Consider the following 25,090-nt stretch of genomic DNA (forward strand, 5'->3'; position numbering starts at 1 on the left):
TCTCAAGTTTCCCAGCCTTATAGGACAATGGCAATGTTTGTTCTCATAAAAGGGACGTAGGCATGAAAGCAGCTGGGGAGAAAGACAGCTAGCATTTCCATGTATTAGAAAATAAAAGGCAGCCACCTTGCTTGGATTTTGATAGATCTGCAGATCCACTGGTAGGGATGGAAAAAGAAAGACTGTTTAAAAGTGAACCATGAATAAACGGTTCAACAGTTTTAGAAAGCACAGAAAAAATGGCACATGTCTTCGGGAGGGTTGTTTTCTTATCAAGGGTTTCTGTAAATTGTAATAATCTTTGTATTGTTTAATGCGCGCTAACTTTGCTATTTCATAATGTAATCAAAGTTGGGTTTTTTTTTTTTCCAACTTAGAAATATAGGGAATCTGATCCCAAAGAAAGGAGAAATCTAAAAAGGATTCCTTAGTCATATGTTAGGCTCTGCATGCTTGTATGCTCAGCGTAAAATGTGTGTTCAAAAAACACCTGTGAAATAAAATGACAAACTGGTAATTACCAATTCCAGCAAGGATGCCTTTCTGACGAAGAAGCTACAGTTATAGCATATTTTAAAGTCATTTTAATATTCTTCAGGACAATATTTTTCAAAATAATTTTTTGTCTAATTCCCTGAATTTATTAAACTAGCTACATAAAGATACAAAATTAAAGTAGTTGGTGATAACCTCTTAAATCCAGTGAGTCAAAAGCTAAATGTCTCCATCAATATACTGTTTCTCTCTCCTCTCTTCTTTGTTTGTCTGTCTCTTTCGTGCATGTGAGTGCACACACACACACACACACACACACACACCCCTACCTTCACGCACATTCATATTCCCTTTTTCCTTTCTTTTGTCAATCCCTCCCTTATTAGTAGCCAGCTGTATATTCAAGCATCTGGGTGAAGATGATTTGTAAAAGAGAACTGTGTTTTGAGCACCTTCCAAGAGCAGAAATGGTTTCAAGGGTTGTGCTTCTATCTCAGTCACAAATGTTTGAAATCACTTGAATGCTGACTGTTGTAAAAGTTTTACCGTGTAATAACAGTATTATTAAAGTCTTAATTTTTGAAAATGGTGCCATATAGTAAATATGTTCTATTAGAATAAGTTCAGAATCTCAGATTCATAATAAATACATATGAAGGCTTTACTCTGCCTTCTCATAGGGTTGCTTTGTACATTCAAGTCAAAGGAGATTACAAGAGGGAGGTAAGGTTCCATACCATTCAGTAGTCACTCGGATAGATCATTATTCTCTACAAAAGTACTTCCTTCCTCTCTTCCCCCCTCCTTCTTTCCCATACCCAGGGTCAGAAATATAATGTCTTACATTTGTAACACCTCCATAGGTCCTTATCATCCCTGGTATTTACACATCTGCTAGTCTCCCAGCCTCCATCCTCTCTCCTTTAATCTGCCCTCTATTCCATTATCAAGGTGATCTTTATAAACTGCAAATCTAATGAGATAAGTCCCTTGCTCAAAAACCTTTGGTGGCTCCCCATTGCCTGTGTGATAAAATTTTAACTTCCTACAAGATAAGCAAGGCTTCACATGATTTTACAGTTGCAGACTTCTGTAGCTGTAATTCCTCCCGTCCCTTTTGTTCTAATCCCAACAATTTGTATACAGCTCCCTAAACTCATTATGGAACTGTAGCGTTCCATCACGTTTCATGTGCTATTTTCTTAATTTTGGGTCTTCTCCACCCAACCCCATGATGAATTTCTATTTCCAGACCTAGCTCAAGCCTCTCCTCCTCTGGAGCTTTCTCCTAATCACTTCCTCAACAGACTCGCAACTCTATCTAGGATATATCTATCTAGGATATACTTCTATCATTATTTTACCATAATTCATATATATACATGTCTCTCTCCACGGCTGAACTGTGAACTTCTTAAGATCAGAAATGAGATCTTATTTATTTTCTGATCACCAGGTTTTTGCCTTGAGTACATACTTATTATTTACTAATATTTACTGAATGAATGAAATTAATGAGTTTGTTGATGATGAATACACATTATATTTTTAAACACTGTGAGATGTGCCAAACACTTGCATCCTTGTTCAGATTCAAAAATATATTACTGACATTAAATAGTAGATTTTTTTCTGATTTAATTGGACTGCAAATATGTTTTTACCTTATGTCAATAATTACAAAAATATAGAGCAATAAACGCAGAGAGATACTTACTTCTCTATCAGAATGTGCCTAATTCAAAGACTTTTAGATGATAAGGTTTTTGTCATTTAACATGTCAGATATCATAACCCCTTGTTCCTTAAGATGTTTAGGTGAACAGCAGGTTAGGAATCAGAGATTTTTTTTACCCAGATTCTCATTCAGAATGTGGAGATCCTGATCTCTTTTCCATACTAGAAGACAAGAGCATTCTGAGCCAGGGAAAGGAGTGATTAATGGGTTTAGCTGACCAGGACTATGGGAATTGGGAAAATTTAGGACATCCCGTAAATGTCCCATACTCTGTAGAGTAACCCTGAAAACAAATCTTTTAACACCTCACCTTTATCTGGAACTGTATTAAAAACTGCAAAGGGAGAACTGGAATTTATAAAAAAAAATTCAGAGGAAATAACCCATATTTGTACTCTAAGGCTTAATTTTACTCTATTACATTTTAATCATTCTATCAGGAATTACTTAGTGTCTGCTCACAATTATGCAGAATTCAAACCAATTCCACCACCACTGTTGATTTCTAGCTACGTATGAGCTAAAGGGCCAGATACTTGTTATAAAAATACAAGTCCAGGCCCTTAAGAAGTTTATAGCCTAGATCAAAAGTCCTAAATAAGAGAACCCTGGGCTCTAAGTAGGTCAATGTATATATCTCTATGACTTTATGGAACTTTTTGAAATAGTATGCAAAATCTTCTGTGTGTGTGCATTTCATTGGGAAAAAAATCATGAAACTTCATCAGATGGTTCACATATGAACCCCAAAATGTTCAGAATGATCAGCTGAAATGATGACGACATATACATGTCAGGGTTGTTGGTATAAGGGTATTCCACAAGACAGCAAGTCATTTTCTGTCTTTAGGTATAGTTATAGATTATGATTTTAATCATTTCCTTTTTTGTTTGTTTTAAGTAACATAACAACCTTTATCTCAGCATGTCTTCTTTCTGTATTGGTTTCCCAGTGATCCCTTTAGTCAGAGAATGGTAAGCTAACAAACACATTACGTTTGATACCAGTCTATGGAAAGTCATCTCTAAAAATAAAAAATACATACAAAAAAAAAGTCATTTTACTAAGAACATCATGTACTTAATATTTTCAGAGTATTCATACTTTGGAGTTTTATTGACTTATATTAAGCCTTCCATGATTGCAAACTGAGCAAGGCAGAGAATAACGTCCCTTTGATTTCAAGTCAGTTTACTCTTCTCTACTGTTGCCAACAGAGGACTAATTCTAAATTTAGTCAGATACATGTAAAACATTCTTTAGTTCTTCAAGCATACGTTAGATGATATTCTTTTGGTTTCTTTCATTTTAGAACAAAATTCAGTTTTCTCTTACATACCTAATGAATTGAGTACTGAATGTTTAAAATTTATTGATTTATTTACACAATTTTCTGCATAATAAAAGAAAAATTATGGCTGCAGAGTTCAGCCTGGTTTCAGTGTTTTTTTGATTATTTTTAAGCATATGAGTTTGGTCTTTCATTTTAAGAGTTTCACCCAATGAAAGTAGGCCAAAGGTAAAAATTTTAAAACTGAGTACCAATATCAGGACAGTTTCAAATATTACCTAGGATAACTAATGTCTCTGATGCATAAATACTAATGACCGCACACTATAGTCAAGATTATATAGGAAGAATCAAACTATAAGCTTCTTACCAGGGGATCCCCCTCTGTGTCAGTTTGTGGAATGTGCTTTGAGGTTGTAGCTTCCTTTGTGGATATGCAGCCCTCATACCCAACATCTTCTGGTCGCAACTGAAGTAATGCTGGGCCCTCCTGAGGCAAAGATGCTGAGCTCCATGGGTATGTATCAAGCACCCACTTTGAGGGATCTTCCCAAGGTGCTCGTTTCCCATACATCTAAAAAGTGATCACATATTTAGCACATATAAAATGCATTTCTATTCAGTACAAAAGGTGACTACTAGGGCTTCCCTGGTGGCGCAGTGGTTGAGAATCTGCCTGCCAATGCAGGGGACACGGGTTCGAGCCCTGGTCTGGGAAGATCCCACATGCCGCGGAGCGACTAGGCCCGTGAGCCACAACTACTGAGCCTGCGCGTCTGGAGCCTGTGCTCCCCAACGAGAGAGGCCGCGATAGTGAGAAGCCCGCGCACCGCGATGAAGAGTGGCCCCCACTTGCCGCAACTAGAGAAAGCCCTTGCACAGAAACGAAGACCCAACACAGCCATAGATAAATAAATAAATAAATAAATAAATAAATAAATAAAATTTTTAAAAAAATTAAAAAAAAAAGGTGACTACTAATTGATTGATTCCTTTGCACACTGAGTTCCTATGGGACTCAGGGGAACGAAGTGTCCATACACAATTTTCCAGATTTTAAACATATATCTCTCTATATAGTTCACTTAAAACTTGAAGGCTAGACAAAATAAAGCTAGAGACAAAATAAAGCTGAACATTTGGGATAGATTGTCAACATTTGGAGGAGAGCATGAGGGAGCTTTATTTTAAATACATGAAGAAATGGCTGCCCACATTTATCTTTGTTAGTAATTTTACAAACTGAAAGAAAGCTCATCATTGAGAAAGGAAAGTTCCAGTAATGGAGAAATAAAAAAGCTAGACACTAAATAGCTTTCTTTACTAAAGTGCACTTTGGAAAGATGATGAATGAAAGAGACTTCTTTTCTCTGTCTACTTCATTCTACTCAAATTTTCCTTGAAAATAAGAATCCTTTCTCCGACAACCATTTCCCTCAGATTAACTTCCTCTATAATCTCACTGCTTCCTATTAAAACTCTTTTTAGATATTTTTTTATAAGGCCACTAGTAAAAGAGGAAAACCATGGGAAATGAAAGATTTGTCAGAACTCATATGGAGGGAGAAAGTTAATAGAAAGAGATTATAAAGCCTGGTTAAAATACTGGCAGTGGAGTAGAGGGCAGATGAATCCAAGCGATGTTAAAGAAATTTTAAGCTGAAAGCAAAGCCAAAACCAAACTGGGAAGGGCACACTGAGGAGAAAGAGGTTGATGGGACTTGGTAAAAAAAAAAAAAAAAAAAAAAGTATAAGCAACAGGGGCACAGAAAGAAAAGTTATAATTAAGAGGACAGTAACATGGGTACACTAGTTCTTTAATGGACTCTCCTACTCCACTGAGAGCAATCCTGGTTACTAGGTGTATACACATCTTGGTCCTGGATGGCACAGAACACAGTGTGAAGTGTTCTGTGTGGCTTCTTGCGGTTCAGTGAGACAAAAGCAAAATGGCGGACACTGAGGCCACGAAAGCCCATGGCTGCCTTGGAACTGTCTTTGAGTTTCTCCTGGAGAAGTTGTATGACGTTGTGGCAGCTTGCCTTAAGAAAAAAAAAAAGTTCAGGTCTTGATAGCTGTGCATTTCTTTAGAGGGTGATGGTAGGGGTGGCAATGGTTAGTTTTCTTTGTTTTTTTTAATAGTTCTCTTCTTTTAGAGCAGAAAATTTCTCTCAGTTAAAAATCTACTTTATAGAGGATGTAAAACATAGCTTGCTATACAACTTAAACTAATTGAAGGAAAGCGTATAATCCTTGGAAAGGAAATGCTACCAAAAAAATATGAAAGTCTAGTAGAATCAATAGATGCCAGCCTTTTAAAGAATCATCAAGGACAGCAAAATTGGGGGTGACCAATAAAAAGCTAAACAGGCTCAATTCTATATTTCAGAGTAAAATAGATGCTATAGAAGAAGAATTGAAAGAAATGAAATTTAAACATTCAGAAGGAGATAATCTGATTGTTGACGTTACAAGAAAGATAGAATCATCAGAATAAAAATTGGAATCCAGTGCATCACCAGTGCTTTTTTCAACTAGAACATCTGGTAAAGGGTATTCCCCATACGGTTCCCCATCAAAGCATCAGCCTTCATTTGAAGAGAGATTTTTCTATTCCTCTCAACTCAGATTTTCATCTTTGCAACCATGCTTTGTTTTTCCACCTCTTGTTCCAATTCATGGTTCTTTGTTGCCAGGAGATCCAAGGAAATGGTTCATGACGTGTGATTCCTTTTTTTCCTGTTCCTCCAGAAGTCAAATATGGACCATCCCAAGAACATCATCTGCCAACAGACTTCTGTTCCAGCATATCCTTCAGTAGAAATGAGAACTCTCTACTCACCAAAGGGTTTTCCTTTTTCTCTCCAAGTGCTGAATTCCTCCTGCCTCCTGCCACCACCCCCCACCACCAACCCCCAGCTACTCCCTACATCATGGTTGAACCAGCTTTCACACTAACCTACTACTAAACATCCAGAACCACAGCAAAAAACTTGAGATCTTTTTATCCCTCCTCAAAAAAATTTTTTGAAGTATCTCTCAGTTTGGGAAACTGGTATTACCTTAGTGATTATGCCTTTGTTTAAATGGAAGCTTTATAGTATGATAATTCTCAGGACAGTGTTTTATAAATAATATTGATTTAAATACTAAAAATACTTTGTACTTAAAACAATGAGATCTAAGGATTTTTAGGTATTATTGTTTTTGAGTTTTTAAAACGCTTCTAATTCTTTCTCGGTATCAGCAAATGAATAGGAAATAAGGAGAATTTCATATATAAAGATTTGGATCATAGTTTATTAATATTGAAATAGTATATAGAGAACAAATAATTCATTTAAATATTTATTTTAAAATTATGACTGTGAATATTTTAAATACATTTTCATAAATATATATATATATATATATTTTTTTTTTTTTTTGGTAAAAATGGTTGAAATCAAGAGACCCAACTCACATCTGAGATAGCATAATAGTTTTAGAGGAATTCTGACATGTGCTATGTTATACTTGAAAAATAAAAACCTTTGGTACAGTCTTTAATTTTGTTGGAGACACTTTCTGGGGCTAGTTTGGCTTATACCCTTAAAAATATGAAATTGAGTTATTTAAATATGGATTAGAACCAATTGATAGCATTCTCTAGGATCATTACCTCTGAATGTTCAGATCATCCTCATAATATGATAGTTCTAAATCACTGCCATGCCCTTCTACTAGGTGAGGAAAGCATGATGGTAAAAGGAAGCGAAATGAAGTAAAAGAGAAAACCAATTTTTTTAGACAGTAAAATAAAGACTTAACACAGTATTGCAGATGACAAAATGTGAAAAGCATGAAGTATATCTTAATTCTAGCAGCAGTTGTGATAACCAGAAATAGAGATACCTAAGCAAAAAACTGCCTAAACCTTAGCTAAGTTATTGTAAAGATGACTGGATTTTTCTGCTACAAGTTTGGTTAATTATACAATATCAATCTTAAAATATTCACACGTAAGTTTTATAATTCTACAATTTCATGAAATTTCAACTTCAACATAAGGAAAAAATCAAGACTGATGGAAAAGGGATGATATATTTTATTGAAGAAAAAGGGTTTTCTTATTAGTGATATATTTTGACTTCTTAGAGCAGAGTAAATAGAAGGGGTGGTCGCAGGGCCTCACATGCAAGGTAGATGACAGGAACAGCAGGGGTGCTCTTAAACCAACCTGCCATAGATTTTAAAAAGTCAAATGCCTCAGATTTAGAGCACTCTCATAAACAGTAAAGGATCTTACATGAGACGTTAAAGGGCTTCAAACAAAGAAATATCCTAAAGCAAGGAAACTATAAGCAAAAACTACTTGTTGCAGATTACATAAGAAGAGAATAAATGATCAAGGTCCATAAAAACATGCCTTTCTTATAAGATGTAGAACTGTGCAGTTAACTAGCTATCTAATAAGAACAGGTCTGGGGACTTCCCTGGTGGTCCAGTGGTTAAGAATCCATCTTACAATGCAGGGGACGCTGGTTCGATCCCTGGTCAGGGAACTAAGATCCCACATGCTGCAGGGCAACTAAGCCCATGTGCCACAGCTAGAGAGTCCTCGCGCCGCAACTAATAACCCTGCGTGCCACAACTAGAGAGAAGCCTGCGCACTGCAACAAAGAGCCCATGTGCCGCAACGAAAATCCCAGGTGCTGCAACTAAGACCCAGTGCAGCCAATAAATAAATAAATAAATATTAAAAAAAAAACCCAACAGGTCTGTAAACACCTATGGCAATAAATTTGGCCTTCAGTGTGTACTTGTTAGAATAACTGTGCTTTCTCTTTCTCCTACATATTTATTCTCAGAACAGAAAAAAGTAGTGTATACTATTTGTTCTTTCAAACTTTACCACTATATTTATATAGTTCATGCCTTTATTTTTCTGCACAAATACTCAGAGAAATGAATTATTTTTGCTTTTAAAGGACGATTTTTTTTTCACTTAGTTTTTTAAAGCAGTAAAGAAAATTGGGTACTATACCTGCAGACCTTCTCTCACTGCCTCCAGAATATAAGGTACCAAAGAATAGTTCCAGAGATCCATGAACCATACTCTAGAACCTTCTACATCCATGGGGCAAGGAAGGAAAAGTCGAGGACCTGAGAAGAAACAAATAACAAAACATTTTTAAGAATCATTATATGTAGCAATCTAAACCCATATTTAGACACCATTTGGGGGGAATGTTTCTTATAGGATTCTTAGAAAATTATAATCTTGGCCAGTTTGACTATTATTAAAGTGTGTTTCACTGAAGACCCAATCTCCAGGACCCTCCTTTCTTTTTACACTAAAACCTTAATCTAAAACATAACATTTTAGCATTAGGAGAAACCTGAAAGGTCATAATCCAGTCAATCTGCCCCATTTTACAAATGACAAAACTATGCTGGAATGAATTGTCAAATATAAAATATGTCATTATTTGCAGAAGTGGGTCTCTGCCTTGGTCTTCTGATCACAAATATAAAATTGTTCTTTCTAATTTACACTGCGTCTTTAGTGAGTATGTCTTTATGATCCACCGCAATGGGAAAGGGACATTTTTTTCGTGCAATTTAAGAAGGAATACAAAAACAAACATCTTTATGCCAACTCAAGACAAATAATTCAAACAATTTTGTCTTCATGAAAAATGTAAAACACTTAAATTACCTCTAACTAAAATCTTCTCTCACAACTGTATTTGATATGAGCCATAAACTAATATTTGTTTTTAGCATAAAAAAGGTACTCTAAACAGATACAATTTATTTCAAATGGTTATCTGATTTTTAGATATTTGTCTCTATTAAACTTATTTGATGTCAGTAAAATCTTAGTAAACCATAATAGTCAGACAAAATGAATCTAATTAGAAATATTTATACAAAGCTTGGAAGAAGGCAAGCTTTCAGAAGGAAAAAAAAATGAAAACTTAAATCTTTTGAAGCTTGAAAAACATTAGCTTCTCTTGTTATTTTCTGCCCTCCAATCTGGCCATCTTTACCACGTACATGTAGTTCCTGGAAAATGGCATATTGCAATTTTGGAACTCACCAATGGTAACATCAGAAGAACTGTGTGTTTCCAAAAAACTGTTGAGATGATGCCATGTCTTAGGAATCCAATCTATAATTTTGACTAGGTCATTATTGCGTATGTTCCTTTCAATTTCCATCTCTATCAGTTTCCTTCGAAGATATCTGCCTAAAAAGCCTTTCACTGGTTCTGTGTGGTTTGCACACAGCACCCACCTACAAAAAGAGAGAAAAAAAAAACAAACTCAGAAATCTTTATATAAATTAAACTTTTATATAAATTAAACTTTTATATAAATTAAACTTTAAGTCCACAGTGATTCTCTTTCCAATATAAAGTAATAATGTTCCTAATTTAATTGGTGGCCATATGTTAATGATCAAAGGGATGAGAAGGTCTATTAGCATTAGAGCTATACTGTAACTAACTTTTCACTTTGAGCTAAAGAGAAGCTCATGTGCGTCACAGCAGTGAGTGGGCATGTACAGGCTGAGCACTCTTCTGTAGGAGAATCACAAATCCTGAAATAGGAACTGTCTTCACATTTCTCACACTTAGAAGAAAAGTGCTCTACTTTAGCCAGTGACATAGTGAGCAGAAAAAACATTTCTTTTTTCTTCTTTTTGAAAGAAACACTTCTGATTACAGGTTGAGGATCACAAAATGTCTGCTTGAGAAAGAGTGTCAGAAGAAGTGAGAATTATTTTCACACCCCAGGTCACCACTGGCAGGATTTGTCAATGTACAAATGGAAAAAACAATAACCAAAAGCAAACAGAAAAGAGACAATATGAAATAATTCAATTTATCTTCACCTGAAATTGTGATGCAGCTCTAGATTTGGTGATGAAGAAACTCCCTGATTCATTGTTCCAATAATATATGGACTGGGGAAAAAAAAGAAAATTTATATGTACTAACGGTAAGAGAGATTAATACATTAAAATTGTCTCAGAAAACAATTTAGATAAATATGGATTTTTCCATTTTAACATTAGGCTGTAAAAGGGTAATGTTGTAGTGATAGGTTGGAAAATGACAAAGATCACTGAACTGGAAATTAAGATTTGGGGTTCTAATTTCAGATCTGGCATCCTAAGCAAATCATTTTCCCTCTCTAATCCCATGTTTTCTCATCTATGAAATGAAAAGATTAGACAGAATAATCACAGTGATCTCACTCCACTCCAACATCTTATGATTCTTGTGCTTATAATCTAATTCATTAATTTTTTTTTGTTTCATAATTATTTCAAAGGTTCTTAATAACATGAAAGAATTTGTATTCTTGTTTCAATATTTATTTTATGCTGATTAATTTTTAACATTTAAAAAATCTCTAGCAGAGATAACGGGATTACTTGCACCATTAAAACTAACATTTATGTTGTTGTTCTTATATGTCCTTTTTTGGAGGCCATACTACAGTGAATCTTAAGTGGGTTTTCAGATTTTTTTTATACCCTACTTTAACCTTTTCTTTCATGTAAATAGTTAAAAATTAGAATCACTAGTGGAGAGAGGTATATCTGAATGTATTAAAATTATTTCTACAGGAAGGTTGAATTTAAACTTTAATATGGACTAAGAGTGAAACAAGAGCTCTATAGCTTCGTTCTTGTTCTTAATTTCCCTGATTCAAACATTCCATCATTGATAATGGTCTCCCAGACTTTCAGCATACCTGTAGAAGTTACCATCATCAAGTAAATAATGTTGCCATAAAAGTGCCTGGGACGCAATTGTTGAATGAATAAGTAGATGTTCTAATGAACACGTAGAGGTTCTTTGGAAATATGGTATAATAGTAATGAAGGCTTCTCAAATTAATAGCATCCACTATACGTCTTAAAAGGTATAAAGGCACAAGAATGCATATTTGATCACCATTTTTTCATATCTTATCACTCGAAATATTTCACAAGCATACCATTTGTTGTATTTACAGTTGAGAAAACCATTGAAGACATCACTCAAAGAGCCCACATGATGAAGATTATCAAGAATTATTACAACTGGAAGCTCTACACCATTATTATCAGCACTGCATTGTTCAGCCAGGTTAGCTAGATATTGTTGCAATTCCTTTAAAAAAATAAAGAAAACAAATACATCAATGAGAAATTTATACCAATGGAAAGCAATTCATAGTTTAGGAATGATAGATTTTGTCTTCCATCCACGTTCTTTGATTAAAACTCACAGATCATTCCATTGATATAAAACCTTATTTTACAAAGCAAAAAAACATACAATGTTGAGAGGATGCACTTTTAAAGGAAAGAGAAAAGCCAGTACAGGACACCTGAAGTAAATATAAAGCTGTAAACACAAGGACATACTTCTCAGTTGTTTTCTCCCTGGAAGAAAAGTGAAAAAAAAAGAATTCTGGATATGAGCTCCTATGATAAACCACAAATACTGAGATTCATTCTTGTTTTTGGTATTACAATGATAAAGATGGATTTTAGCAAACCTTATAATTTCAAGTATAGACTAAATCCAAAATGGCACCCCTAAGTTTCCATTAAGACTTTAAATATTTTAATTCCAATTCATTTCGATGAGGTGCATCTGAAAATACAGCCCTGGGACTCAAATAAAACTGTGGTTGGTTGGTTGGTTGGTTGGTTGTTTGGTTGATTTGTTATTTATTTATTATCTGCTTGCAATTGTTGTAATTTATAACAACAGACAAAATGTGTTGTATTTCATTGGGTCACTTAACATTAGCATTTAGCATTTATTAAGCTTCTTGGTTCTTTACAGATATTATTCCTTTCTAATAGCTTTTAATCTAAATATGATAACCAGTTCACTGATTGCTCTCACAGATGGGTAGGCCGGAAATATAATTAGATTTCTTAGAATTATCCTAATCAGTAAGAGCATTTCCATAATATTTGCATATTTACAATGACATTTTCAATTTGTACATCTTGAGCAGGGTTAAAAAACAATTTCACGATGGATCTTGAATAATGAATAGAATTCCAAATGATAAGTATGTAGTTTTTTACTCTTTCAACACAGCTTTAGCAAGCGCCTACTATGTGCCAGGTACTCTGGCACCAAGGATTTAGAGATTACTTCTATATTCAGGCATTAGAGTTGATAGAAAGGCAGGCCAACAAGTGAGTCTCAAGGCAGTGTGATAACTGAAATGCACAAAACACTATAGAAAAACTAAAGAGAGGCATCTAATCCAGATTTAAGGTTCATAGAACAATAGGGTATGAGGGCAGGAGGTATAATTGAAGAATAAAGAGTAAAGTGTAAGAGGTGGAAGATACAAGTGTGTGATGTGTTGGGAGAAATATTGGTGTTCTGCTTTTGCAAGAGAAATGGTCTGTGGCAGTAGTGATCTCAATGAAAGGGGAAATCGAAAAGACTTTGAATCCATGCAGAGGAATTTGGATTTTACTATATAAACATGTGCACCATTCATATGTTGTTGTTTTCCCCAGGGTAGAGAAATTTATTTATCGAAGGAAACATACATGTGAAGGATAGGATGATTAATTAGAAATGGAAAACGCATTCAAGATGCCTACTGCCCAGAATAGGTTAGGCATGTATATAGATAACTAAAATTCACAGTGAAAACTAATACGTTACCTCAAAAGAATATACACCAAAGATTTTGTTCAGAGCATGTCAAGATTACTTGTAGCTTCTGGGAAAGACTTTCTGGTGGCAGTATTATTTGCTATTAACCCTTTATTTTAAAGATTAGGTAATACTGTGATGATTAAAAATGGAAGAAGAGCTTTCTTCATAGATGGAGAAGAACAAAGGCAGAAACATAAAAATATGATATCCATGTAGGAAAAACCCAGTAGTATATGTTTTGTGAAAGACTGGTAAATAAATTGGAAAGGAAAGTTTGTAACCTCGAATGGTTGGTAAGACTATTGTACTTTTCCTACTGACAGTGAAGAAACACTGACTATTCTGGGGATCTGAGTGATGTAGTCAGAATCATGATTTCAAAGTGTGGTAAGTATATTGCAAAGGAGGGAGAGAAACCAGTCATGAGAATACTGAAATTGCTGAAGCCAGGAGACACTGTGGGACTCAAGAGGAATAGTAGAAGTATGGGAAGATTTTTGACCTAGAGCAGAAAGCAGTAGGGAAACACTGCAGGATTTTAATGTGGTCAGCTTTTAATTATGAAAGAAGAAGAATTATGAATGAATAGAAGACATTCTATTTCCATGAGGTGCAAGGATAAAGAGGCAGAGAGAGAAGGGGAATTTAATGCAAGTTGTAAATCAAGCAGTTAGTAAACAACTGCAATAGTCCAAGTAAGTGACAGAGTGTTTATTTGGGTGGGAGGGTAATGGTAATAGAGATGGATGAAAGAAGATGGATTTGTGATATATTTTCACAGATACATCACAAATATACAAGAATTGAAACTGGCATTTCTAAACATGTATATTTAGTATGCTAATGAAAACATACTTGTAAGCTAATAGAAATGCCTACCATATGGAAGAGTGGGCACGGCTAATAGTGTCCAACTGGAGCCAATACAAGTTGAAACAAGGGAGTCATCCAGATGAGAACAGAAGTGGGAGAGAACAGAATGTTGGGGAATATTTTCATTTACTGGAAGGTGAAGGAAAAACAGTCAGTGAAAGGCACTGGGCAGCAGCTTACTAGAGGGTAGGAAGGAGACAAGGAGAGAATGATAATCATGAAAATCAGAACAATTTCTAGAAAGGGGGGATCAATTATAGCAATTTAGTATATACGGATCAAAAGAGGGAGAGAGAGGTGGGGGGAGAGGAGGAGGTGGAGGTGAAGGGGGGCGGGAGAGGCAGAAGGGGAGGGGGAGAAGTTTGAATTGAATTTGGTAAATAAGATTCACCGGGTGATTTTGGAAAAATAGGGCCATTAGATTCTATTGTGGTCCTCTCTCATCTTGAGAAGGGTAGTAGATCCCTTTGGGAATCTAATGAAAACTATGGACCAGTCACAAGTAGAAACAGCCGTACACAAATAATTTGGTCATGCAACTTGAGTTTTCTCAAACCTCTTTGAAATCACTTCATGATCCCCACTCTAGCTTAATCGGGGTAAAATCTTAGATTGAAGTACTGATACATTAGCATTAGAAGTTTCATGTCCAAGATCTAATCAGGCAGAAAAAAACAGGTCTGTCTATCAGATGGACATTGATAATGAGATGAACCCCATGCTTTGAAAATATACACAGAACACAGCAGTTATATAAAAACTATTGATCATTGTTATCTCTGATTTTTGACTCCAGACACACTCAAAATGAATCTGCCAAGTCCAGCTTTCTGATCTTTTCCCACCTAACATTCCAAGTGGCTTCAGTTGGCCATATATTCTTTACTAAATCCATCTCTAGCGTTCTGGGCCCACCATATCAAATGTCACAAAGTGTAATTGTTTATGTGTCCTGCTTTCAATCAAAATATTCCAGCTGGCAACTCGAGAGAGGGCTTGAAGAGTGGGAAGAGGAAAAGAATGTAAAATGCAGAGGGAACAAAAACATGAAAAGATTTTTTTCATTTGATGGTTTATTATTGGATTTTTTTGGAATCAGTGAGTGATTTGTGGCTTTGTCTCTTCAGAGCTATCGAAGGCATAGCAGAAAGCATGTCAGCAGTTACACAGTTCCACTTCTCAGGAAAAGAATTTATTTCATACCTCATTCACCCTTTACTTAAGTAAATCTACACTTGGTAGCATCCCTCCTACAATCCCAACCTGTCATCCCCGTTTCTCTATACCACTCTCACATACCATCAACCCCCCGAAAATAAAGTGTGGATTCTCTGACAATTTGGCAAGAATTGGTCAAATTCTTTGGCCATGACTTGGTATCCAACATTACTGACAGCTCATTCAAATCTTACAAACCTAAAGAAACAATAAGCATTTGTTAGTTGTAGTTTGTGCTTTCTTGGTGATGAATGCCATGTGATTTGTCCATGGATTTCTTCCTATTACTGTTTACTAGCATCATTTGTTCTGTTCAAAGGCTCTTGGCAAGCTTTATTTTTCATCAGTTTGTAATAACAAAGATTAAACTGACCTCATAATGGCACAAGTGATTTTATTCAGAAAAAGTAGAAAATAAGAGTGCTGGATATATTTGATCAAATTTTAAAGGACATATAAATTATTATTGATTAAGAATATCTCCAAGTACTATACATTTTTTCTAACTGAAATAAAAAGAACTTATATATAACAGTATATTTTGGAGTGAGGCAAATTTTAGAACTAATGTTAAGTTACCCTACTTTATTTTAGCATGTGGAATTATATCCAAGTCAATCTATCTGATTCAAAACTTGATTTTAAGTGATTCTCCAACTTTATCAAAATGCCTGTTTCCTCTAATAAATCTGTTCTTCTCCTATCTTCCAACCACTTGTTTTTTTAATAACAGAAGTAACTTCTAAAGAGTTCTGTCACATCAACATTAAGGAAACACCAAAGAGAGCACTGAGGGTAATTAAGAGATGTCAATTCTTTCATCATTTTGGCTGAAAAGAAAACAAAATGTGCTAAAAGCTTTTAATTAAAGCTACGAGGAGACCCAGAAGTCACTGGAGGCATTAAAGGTGTAGGCTGAAGCCAACAACTGCACTCTTCCTGCTTCTGCTTAAAGAAGAGTTCAATACTCTGCCTCAGGTGCCAGGTCTCTCTCTACCTGAAATGAGAATGGGTGGTTCAACCACAATCCGAATAGCGCTGAGTTCCAAAGAAACATTTGGAATTCATGTGCTGTATTGAGTCCACATTAAGAGATCCCATCATGCTTTATACACTCCTTTGTTCTCCTTGAAAAATACATGTAGGCCAATTTTGAACAAAGATCCGTGTATGTGATGGGGGTGGGTGCTCTGTACGGGTCTGTGTGTATTTGTGTAAGAAACCATTACAGTATTGGGAACCAAGAGCTATAATTAATAACTGCAGGCAACCCTTAGGTGGTGCTTGCTACTTGTACTCTTCTCTCCCTCTCCCTGCTTCTATCTGTCTGTCTGTCTGTCTCTCTCACACACACACACACACACACACACAGAGATACACACTCATTTAGTCCTTACCACAACCCCACTATTTTTTCCCATTTTACAGCTGGGAAAACTAAGGTACAAAGAAGTTCAACAATCAGCCCTAGGTCCCACAGTTGGTCAGTGATATGGACTTAATGAACTACTCCTTTAAGAAATTTTTGTTCACTAAATTAAATGTCTTGTTTATGTCAAGAATCCAGTGGGTTTGGGTTGCTTTTGGGAGTCATGCTTCTTTTCTAAAAATTTGCAGGCCAGAGGTTTCTGCGAGACTGGGTCAGTTTAGATCATCTAACCAGGTTATCTCTGGAAAAACAACGTGACCCAGTATCATCTGGATATCTTCAAGGTATTGCTTATAACAGATGTAGTTTCCTAAGAGAAGCTTAGGTTGCACTGATCGAGACTGTAAATGAATAACTATAGGCAAAAATAGTCCAGTGTTAGGAATATGTTAGGCATCAACTATTTCCTTTTTAGGATTCTTTATTTCACTCTGAATATACGAAAGTACTAGCTGGGTTTTATAGCCCCTCATGCCTATTTAAGAGCTGAGAGCATTCAGGATGATTATGGTACATTAAACCTTAGCAGATGGTGAAATGGAATATTGTTCAATTTCCTAAGGTTCCTAAGCAGAAATCCTATAGAAATATGATGTAAACAAATTGCTGTTCCCAGAATTTCTGCTTAGAATATATTAATTACACCCAAATCCCCATTGCTGCAACATCCCAGTTAATTCCTACTTATTTATTATGACCTAGACCAAGTATTGGCTTTTATAAAGCTCTGATTCCTGCAGGAAGAGTCATGGCCTCTTGTTTCTATGGTATTTGCATGGATCTCTTTCTGCTCTAATACTTCCTAAATGGATGTCTACGAGAAATCAGACAACAGAGACTCTGTCCTTTTCTTCTGTCCATTCTCAATGCTTGTGAATACCTGACACCTGAATGTCACTGAGCAGTCTTGTTCAAATTCATGAAATAGGGTTTAGTCATTCACCAGATTCTAGTTTTAGCTGAAGAGCTGGATATGTTTCCATGTACAATATGGAAGTTTCATATAATCTTAAAGCTTAGTTTCTTAAGACACGGATAAATAGCAGCAGTTGTCTTAGGAGTCTGTGACTTACCTTACTAGACTTGTGGTCCACATTAAAAGTGGCAATTGCATCCTCTGTTTTTTTCCTCCCAGATTTGGTTATTACATATTCAGCAAGTTTGTTTGCTAAATAGGTCTTTCCAGTACCACTAGGTCCTGAGAGTATAATTCTGTGATGCTCCATCAACAAGTTAAAGTACCTTTGGGTAATTGGCTTAGGAATCAGCGTATCAAAAACAAAACTGTCCAAACTGTTTTCTTCTACCCCTGAAGGGAGAAACAAAGGGAAGAGTGTGGCTTATTGTTCTACATAAGCTTGAAATTAAAATATAGTGTCAACTGGCAACTGGGCTCTGTTAGCCATTGGAATGCAGTCCTTGCAAGATACCTTCCTTGACATTTCGATCCCACGTGTGTTGCTATTTTAAGACAGAAAACATCAGTAGTAAGGCAGAGTGAACATCCAAATGAAAGCAAGTTTTTTTCCTCTTTGCTTAGACTTCCCTTGTCTATTTCATGCTTCTCACTTATGTTTCCACAGAGAGATGGAAGCATTACTATGAATTCTATCATAAAATCCTCCTTCTCTTTGAAGGTGGTAGTTTTGTTAAGAATAAATGTAAAAATTAAAATAAAAAGTACAAAAGTGTGTATGTTCTTCTCTTTTTCTTCCTCTTTCCTCCTTCTCTTTATTTCCCTCTAGCTCTCATTATACATCCAAGCTGTACCACCCCTTAAGCTTTTGAAGAATATAAATGTAATAGGTATTTGGCAAGGAATTAAGAAGGAGAGCAACAGTTTCTCCTTTTACTCACCCAATTACCTTAATCATAAAATCAAATATTGACAAATCCCTCTATTAATCCATAGTTTATAGAGATGTGTTCTGACTCTTTAACATATACGAACAAGGAATTATGGATACAAGTATACTTTAGATATTCCATTTGCCTAGAATTAGTCACATTATTCAAAGCAAAGAGAACTTCTCATCCCTGATTCTTAACTTCCATTCTCTATCCCCAGTGGGTACTTATTGGGTATACATATTTTAAAATTAAAGGTAAAAGAATGAATATATTACCTTGGAATATGCAATAAGCTTTTTGAGTCTCCCCTAAATCTAAGATGATAATGGAGAAAAACTAGAAAACTGAAATTTGCTAAATCACATTTGTTTTTCTGAGTCTTGGAGAAACTTCAAAATTACATCTCAAAACTCAAAGAATTTCATTTACTTGGATTTTTGTGTTTTTAGTAGGATTTTAGTGTTTTAAATATAAATACAGCTCACATCATATCAAAATTATCAAAGTGGTTAACATAGTTTTCAAATATGAAAATTTGAAGGGAAACTGCAAAAAAGAAAAGAAAAGAAATGTTGGTAAAAAAAAATACAACTGTGCTTTTCATTTTTATTTTTACCTTTCAGGTTCACAGTGATGATGTTGTTATCGCCGACAAGGTATCCACAAGGCAGCAGTTCAGGCACTTCTAGGTTATGGGATCTAATTAAATCTCCTATACAGTAGCTGGCAATGCAGTCAGAGCTCAGACCAAGGCTAGTGGATGTATCAATTCGGAACACATATTCCTGAAATGGTATACACAAAAAAGGAAAGTCAAAACAGAGGTCCAACTCCTCTACAACAAATACAAAACTCATGGGGATGTGAAGCTAGCTATCAAGAATTTTAGAAATGGGTAATACAAGAACTATTAATATCAAACAGCATAAAGAGAGGATGGAGGAGAGGAAAAGCAGATATCTCTATGCCATTAAAGCTAAGGGAAGCATCCAAAATGAAACACATTTGAAAATTAATATCAGGATGTCTTGCACAACTTACCTTAAAGAGACGTCTAATTACACCATCTAAGACATCCCACTTGGTTTTTCCACTGACACCAATGGATCCTATCAAATATGCCTGAGACTTCTGATCCTAAGTAAGAACAAAATAAAACAAGATAAAATCCAACTGTGTGTCTTTTTTTATTATGATATCTTCTACTAAAAAATATTAATATTAGTGGTGATTAACACTAAAATATATATTAAACCTATGGGTTTTATAATAACAGACATACACAGTGGATTATACAAAATACCCCAACAAGCTAATCAACCAAACAAACAAAGTAACAGGATAGCAACAAAAACAAGAGAGAAAGAGATTAGATGAAGTGGTATGGTCCAGGAAAACTGATTCATGACCTGTTCAGTAGAAGGGAAAGGGCCAGGAGAGAACAAGTCTTCCGTTTTAATGCAGTGGGTGCATTCCTAAAGAAAAGCAACTTGGTAGGAGGGAAATGGTGATAGAGATGGAACAGAACTATATCATGAGTCCTAGAGCCTTATCTTAATGTTTTTGTGATCTTATCTTTGTTAAGTCCAAAACTCAGTTTATTTTTTTATTTAGATTATCTCTAAAATCCAATCCAGTTTTGAAAAATAAGTTATCCATGGTAGTATGGCATTCACATATTCACAACACAGGTCCCATTTTGAATTTACCAGAAAATTCAATATTTAGAGGAACTTGCCAGGGAATCCTACAGGACTCATTTTGTCAAGCAAAGAACTCCTTTATAATACAAACAAAGGTCCCAAATTTATTGTTTCTGTAGGATGGGATTTTGAGGAATTTCTACAAATATTAGAAAAGTAAGCAATTCAATTTATAGTCTAACTGAAGCCGTTTTTATGTTGACTGGAATGGTTACATGAGATAGTGATCATGACACCAGTATATATAATTAGACAGTTGATATATCACAATCCTGATTCTAGTCACCAACTTGCATAGTCCTTAAGAGGTGGTAGAAAAATAACCGAGTCAGGTGTTAGAAGACATGGATTCTACAACACAACATCTACCATGTAATTAAGAAATGTGATGTTAGTTCAAGCCACTTAGCTGGCTCAGAGCCTCAATTTCTTCATCTGCAACATTTAACTTTATAAGGGTAAATGATTATCAGCACTATTTAGATATAACCTGAAGCCAATAGCGGTTACAGAAAAAGTTGAGAAATTCACAGCAAACCATTCGTATTTTGTAACTACTGTTATAGACTGAATGTTTGTGTTCCCCCCCCCAAATTCATATATTAAAGCCTCAACCCCCAATTGATGGTATTTGGAAATGGAGCCAGCAGGAGGCAATAAGAGCTAGATTAGGCCATGACAGTGGGTATCTCATCATGGGATTAGTGGCCTTCTAAGTAGGGGAAGTAGGAGAGAGATCTCTTTCTCTCTCCCCAAGTACACACACTGAGGAAAGGCCAAGTGAGGACATAGGAAGAAGGCAGTCATCTGCAACCCAAGGAGAGAGCCCTCACCAGGAACCAAATCAGCCAGCACCTTGATCTTGGACTTAATAACTGTGAGAAAATAAATTTCTGTTGTTTAAGCCACCCAATCTATAGTATTTTGTTATGGTAACCCAAGAAGACTAAGACAACTACTTTCCAATGTTCAAAAATATTATCTTTCAGAATTATTTTGAAAAAAAAAACTTGTTTTACAGCGTTATTATAACTGAGTCAAAATGGACATGCATACAGTGCTTTTAAGCAGCTGCTTTTAAATCAGAGATCATTAGACTATCTAAGCTTCACTGAGACTATTACAGTCTTTTACATAAAGACCCACTTGGGAAATTCAGGCACAGATCTGCAGCTCAAGCAGAAAGTTTATGGCATTAGAATTCTTGCAATACACGCTCAGTGTAAAACTTCACAACTGCTAGCTCACTTTTCAAACTTAAATACTTCAATTATCTTAAAATTCTAAAGATTTTTTTGTTTCTCTGTCTGATAAAAATTTTTTGGATACTTAAAAATTTGTATTTTTGGCCACTGAACTACAATTTCAACTTGAAATAATAGTTTTAGTTTCAAGAAGAGGCTAGGGTCAGAATGGTATTGCCAGTTTGAAGGCAATATTTGATTCCAGAAAAAGTAGAATATTTGCCTTATCATCTAAGACCTTGCTTTAAAATGATACATACAAGTAGCGTCAATGAATTTGTCATACTGAGTTCAATAAGATATATCTTTCCAGTGTCTAGAAGAGCCATATAACTTATAGTCTCTTCTTTGTACAAAGACCATCTTGGAAGTTCTAGCAACATGTTACTATACATCATAAATATCACCTGTATTTAGTTAGACAAAATGTTTATGTCAAAGAAAGCAATGTGCTTTTTTGGTTTTAGAAATGAGAGTGGCTGACAACCAATATTGTTTTCAGTGAATGAACATGACATACTGAGACACATTTTTACCTATAGGATGATGTCATTTCTTTTGAGTCCCTAACTTCCATGCTTTTATAATAGATTAGGCCAATGCCAAGACAAACACCGCTGATAGTATATTTATGACAAATACTTATTTGATTCATGGTCATTCTCATCTTTTAGTAATAAAGAACTTAAGGTTAAAGAAATACCTTTGCTCGACCGTAGCCCTTGCTTATGGAGACTATAATTTTCACGCTGCGGCCATCTTTATGTCCGGTTGCATCACCAGCATCATCGAGCAAAATATCTACCAAATTTTCAAAGAAACATACACAAACACACACACATACAATAGAGTCACATTAGCTTGGATTTCTTTACTGTCATCGTTTTCTCCCTCATAGTTTCACATCTTTCAATGGGAATATTCAGATTTTCTGCCACCCATTCTAACCTAACTGGTTTGAAAAACCTCAGCTTTCAAGAAGATGAGTGACTGTGTTGGGTTAAAGTTTCCATCTAAGAATTTATTTCTGCTTCCAAAGATCTTCACCCAAGTGTTCGGCACCCATTGCATTTAGATGAGGAAATAAGGGGTTCCTTTTTTCTATTATGCACAGGTCTGAGTAATACCTGAGTAATAGTCAGTTACCATTATAACCGTGACAACCTGAAAAGCAATCTGATTTTTCTATCCAACCGAAAACATCCAAGGTCATCACCCATGTAATTATGAATGCAAAGGTGGTGAGACTGACTGTCAACTGAAATGACTTTCAAGCATTTGGCACATTCCCTGCTATATGACTACTCACCTCATATCTATAATTTTAGGTAATGTTTTGAATTTCAACCACGGCATTATACTTCCCCACAGAAATATATTAATTATTGCTCTCCTGTTCTTTTTATGCTTATAGCTTCAAAACCAAAATAATACTTCTAGTAATCAGCTAAGAGTTACAGAAGTATGATAAAGCTAGCTAACCATTAACCCACCAACTTTAAAATGTGATTAAAGATTAATTTTCAAAATATATTATATGAGATTAATGTCCAGTTTGGAGAATGATTAAGGCAAACTATCCCACATATATGTTTTCCTTTGACAAGGATGCTATTATGTTTAATATGAAGATAGTGTTCTGGGGACAAAGAAAACTTGGTTATGTGTTGAAGAGCACATGTGCCTGGTGACAAGAGGACTCAACTGCTCAAAGTGTAAATTTAGAGGGCCAAGGACTGTGACCGTACCATTATAGAAGCAACAATTTCATCAGGTGCCTTCTGAAAATAAAATGGTTCTATTATCTTAATAATTAGGAATATGCAATTTTGCAAAGGAAGGAGTTAAAAAAATGCCATAACACCATAACAATCAAAAGCACATTCAGAGTTTAAGGAATATGGAGTTTTTTTGCTAGAAATTTTTAAATTGTCAAAGACAATCTCCCTTACTGAAATTTATTTATTTTTTTTACTAGATTAACATCCTCTCAGTCTCTCACCATTTTTCCTATCCAACTCAAACCTCTTCCTTAAGTGTCATTTTAATTCTCTTCTTGCTCCTTTTCTCAAAAGTTTAAAGTGGCTTATCATTCACATCTAAATATCTTGTAATTCATGACCAAATTACCTCTTTAGTACTTTGCTCAATTACTCATAACTTCCTAGATATTCAAAAATATTTATTTTAACTAACAGTTTATTAAGCATCAAAGAAATCAGGAACTGTGGATTTCCCTGCTGGTGCAGTGGTTAAGAATCTGCCTTCCAATGCAGGGACGTGGGTTCGAGCCCTGGTCTGGGAAGATCCCACATGCTGCAAAGAAGCTAAGCCTGTGCGCCATAACTACTGAGTCTGCACTCTAGAGCCCGCGAGCCACAACTACTGAGCCTGCATGCTGGTACTACTGAAGCCTGGGTGCCTAGAGCCCGTGCCCCACAACAGGAGAAGCCACCGCAACGAGAAGCCCACGCACCACAACAAAGGGTAGCACCCACTCGCCCCAACTAGAGAAAGCCCACACACAGCAACCAAGACCCAACGCAGTCAAAAATAAAAAAATAAATTTATTAAAAGAAAAAAAAAAAGAAATAAGGAACTGTGTTGGGCATTGGGAATGAATACCATGGTGAGAAGGAAGATGAATTCCCTGCTCTTTTGGAGTATACATTCTCAACAAGGTAATATTGAATGTTTTAAGTGCTTTAGCAAAATGAATATAGTAGTTAAGAGTCAGGCATTGGAATCATCCAGATCTGGGCTCAAATATTAGCTCTATCACTTATTGGATGCATAATCTTGAAAAATTATCATAATCACTTTCCTAAGTCTTGGTTTCCTCATCTATAAAATGGGGCACAAAAGCACCAGCTTCGTAGGGTTACTGAGAACATAACAGAAAACACTTTTAAATCACTTTATCCTCCGTGTTTAGTAAGTTTATCTGTTCTAACCATTACTCCTTTTCTCTGTGTGTTTATTCTAACTCCTTGTGTTGACAGTGGGAAGAGCACATCATGACTCACTCTGGGTCCCCCCTGCCCACCCCGCCCAGTACATTGACGGGATGATCGCCTGAACAAACGACTCTGAGTAAAAACAAATAACAGCCAGTTTGAGATAAGGGTTCTCTGTGCTGTTTTATGGAAAATAAGTTAGAGTCCTCTGTTAACATTTTGAAAAAAGATTTGCCATTCTGGTTATGGTCAAGTGAAATTCTGACAAAAACTGAAGGTTTTTCAAACTCCTGTCTTCACTAGATGTATGGAACATGCACTATTATTTCAGGAACTGGACATTTGTCAATTAGCCTCTCTCCTGCCTACTTCTTTTTTTAAAAAAATTAATCATGAACTCTAGAAACTTTTTCTATTAAAAAGCCCCAGCATAAAGGCACTTTTGATTTCCAAGTTTGAACCCACTAAACAAGAGTGAAGGCAATGGAAACAGTATCCTAGTCAAGTGATGTCAAGTGATTTACACTTTTTTTGCTAGTTCAAACATAAGTATCGCTATTGAAAAATAGTTGAGGAAATAAAATAATATAGGACTAAAAATAAACCATGAA

At 35.5% G+C, this 25,090-nt stretch overlaps 1 protein-coding gene and 1 long non-coding RNA gene across 11 annotated transcripts in view; one reads left to right on the plus strand and one right to left on the minus strand.

Annotated features, from left to right (window-relative positions):
- Positions 1-25,090, plus strand: part of LOC309640440 — a 676,795-nt gene that overhangs the window by 624,826 nt on the left and 26,879 nt on the right. The window lies entirely within an intron of this gene.
- The window catches only part of NAV3 (neuron navigator 3), an 867,875-nt gene that overhangs the window by 828 nt on the left and 841,957 nt on the right, over positions 1-25,090 (minus strand). For all 10 annotated transcript variants that reach the window (XM_082418853.1, XM_082418852.1, XM_082418855.1 and 7 more), the window contains 9 exons: positions 22,226-22,323; positions 19,617-19,712; positions 19,192-19,360; positions 17,798-18,033; positions 11,523-11,677; positions 10,408-10,479; positions 9,611-9,807; positions 8,552-8,670; positions 3,896-4,099 (listed from right to left, as the gene is read on the minus strand). In XM_082418853.1, coding sequence (XP_082274979.1) covers positions 3,896-4,099; positions 8,552-8,670; positions 9,611-9,807; positions 10,408-10,479; positions 11,523-11,677; positions 17,798-18,033; positions 19,192-19,360; positions 19,617-19,712; positions 22,226-22,323 — 1,346 coding nt within the window. The remainder of the gene's footprint in view (positions 1-3,895; positions 4,100-8,551; positions 8,671-9,610; positions 9,808-10,407; positions 10,480-11,522; positions 11,678-17,797; positions 18,034-19,191; positions 19,361-19,616; positions 19,713-22,225; positions 22,324-25,090) is intronic.

Source organism: Balaenoptera physalus, assembly GCF_965194825.1.
Source record: "Balaenoptera physalus genome assembly, chromosome: 13".
Classification (NCBI taxonomy): domain Eukaryota; kingdom Metazoa; phylum Chordata; class Mammalia; order Artiodactyla; family Balaenopteridae; genus Balaenoptera; species Balaenoptera physalus.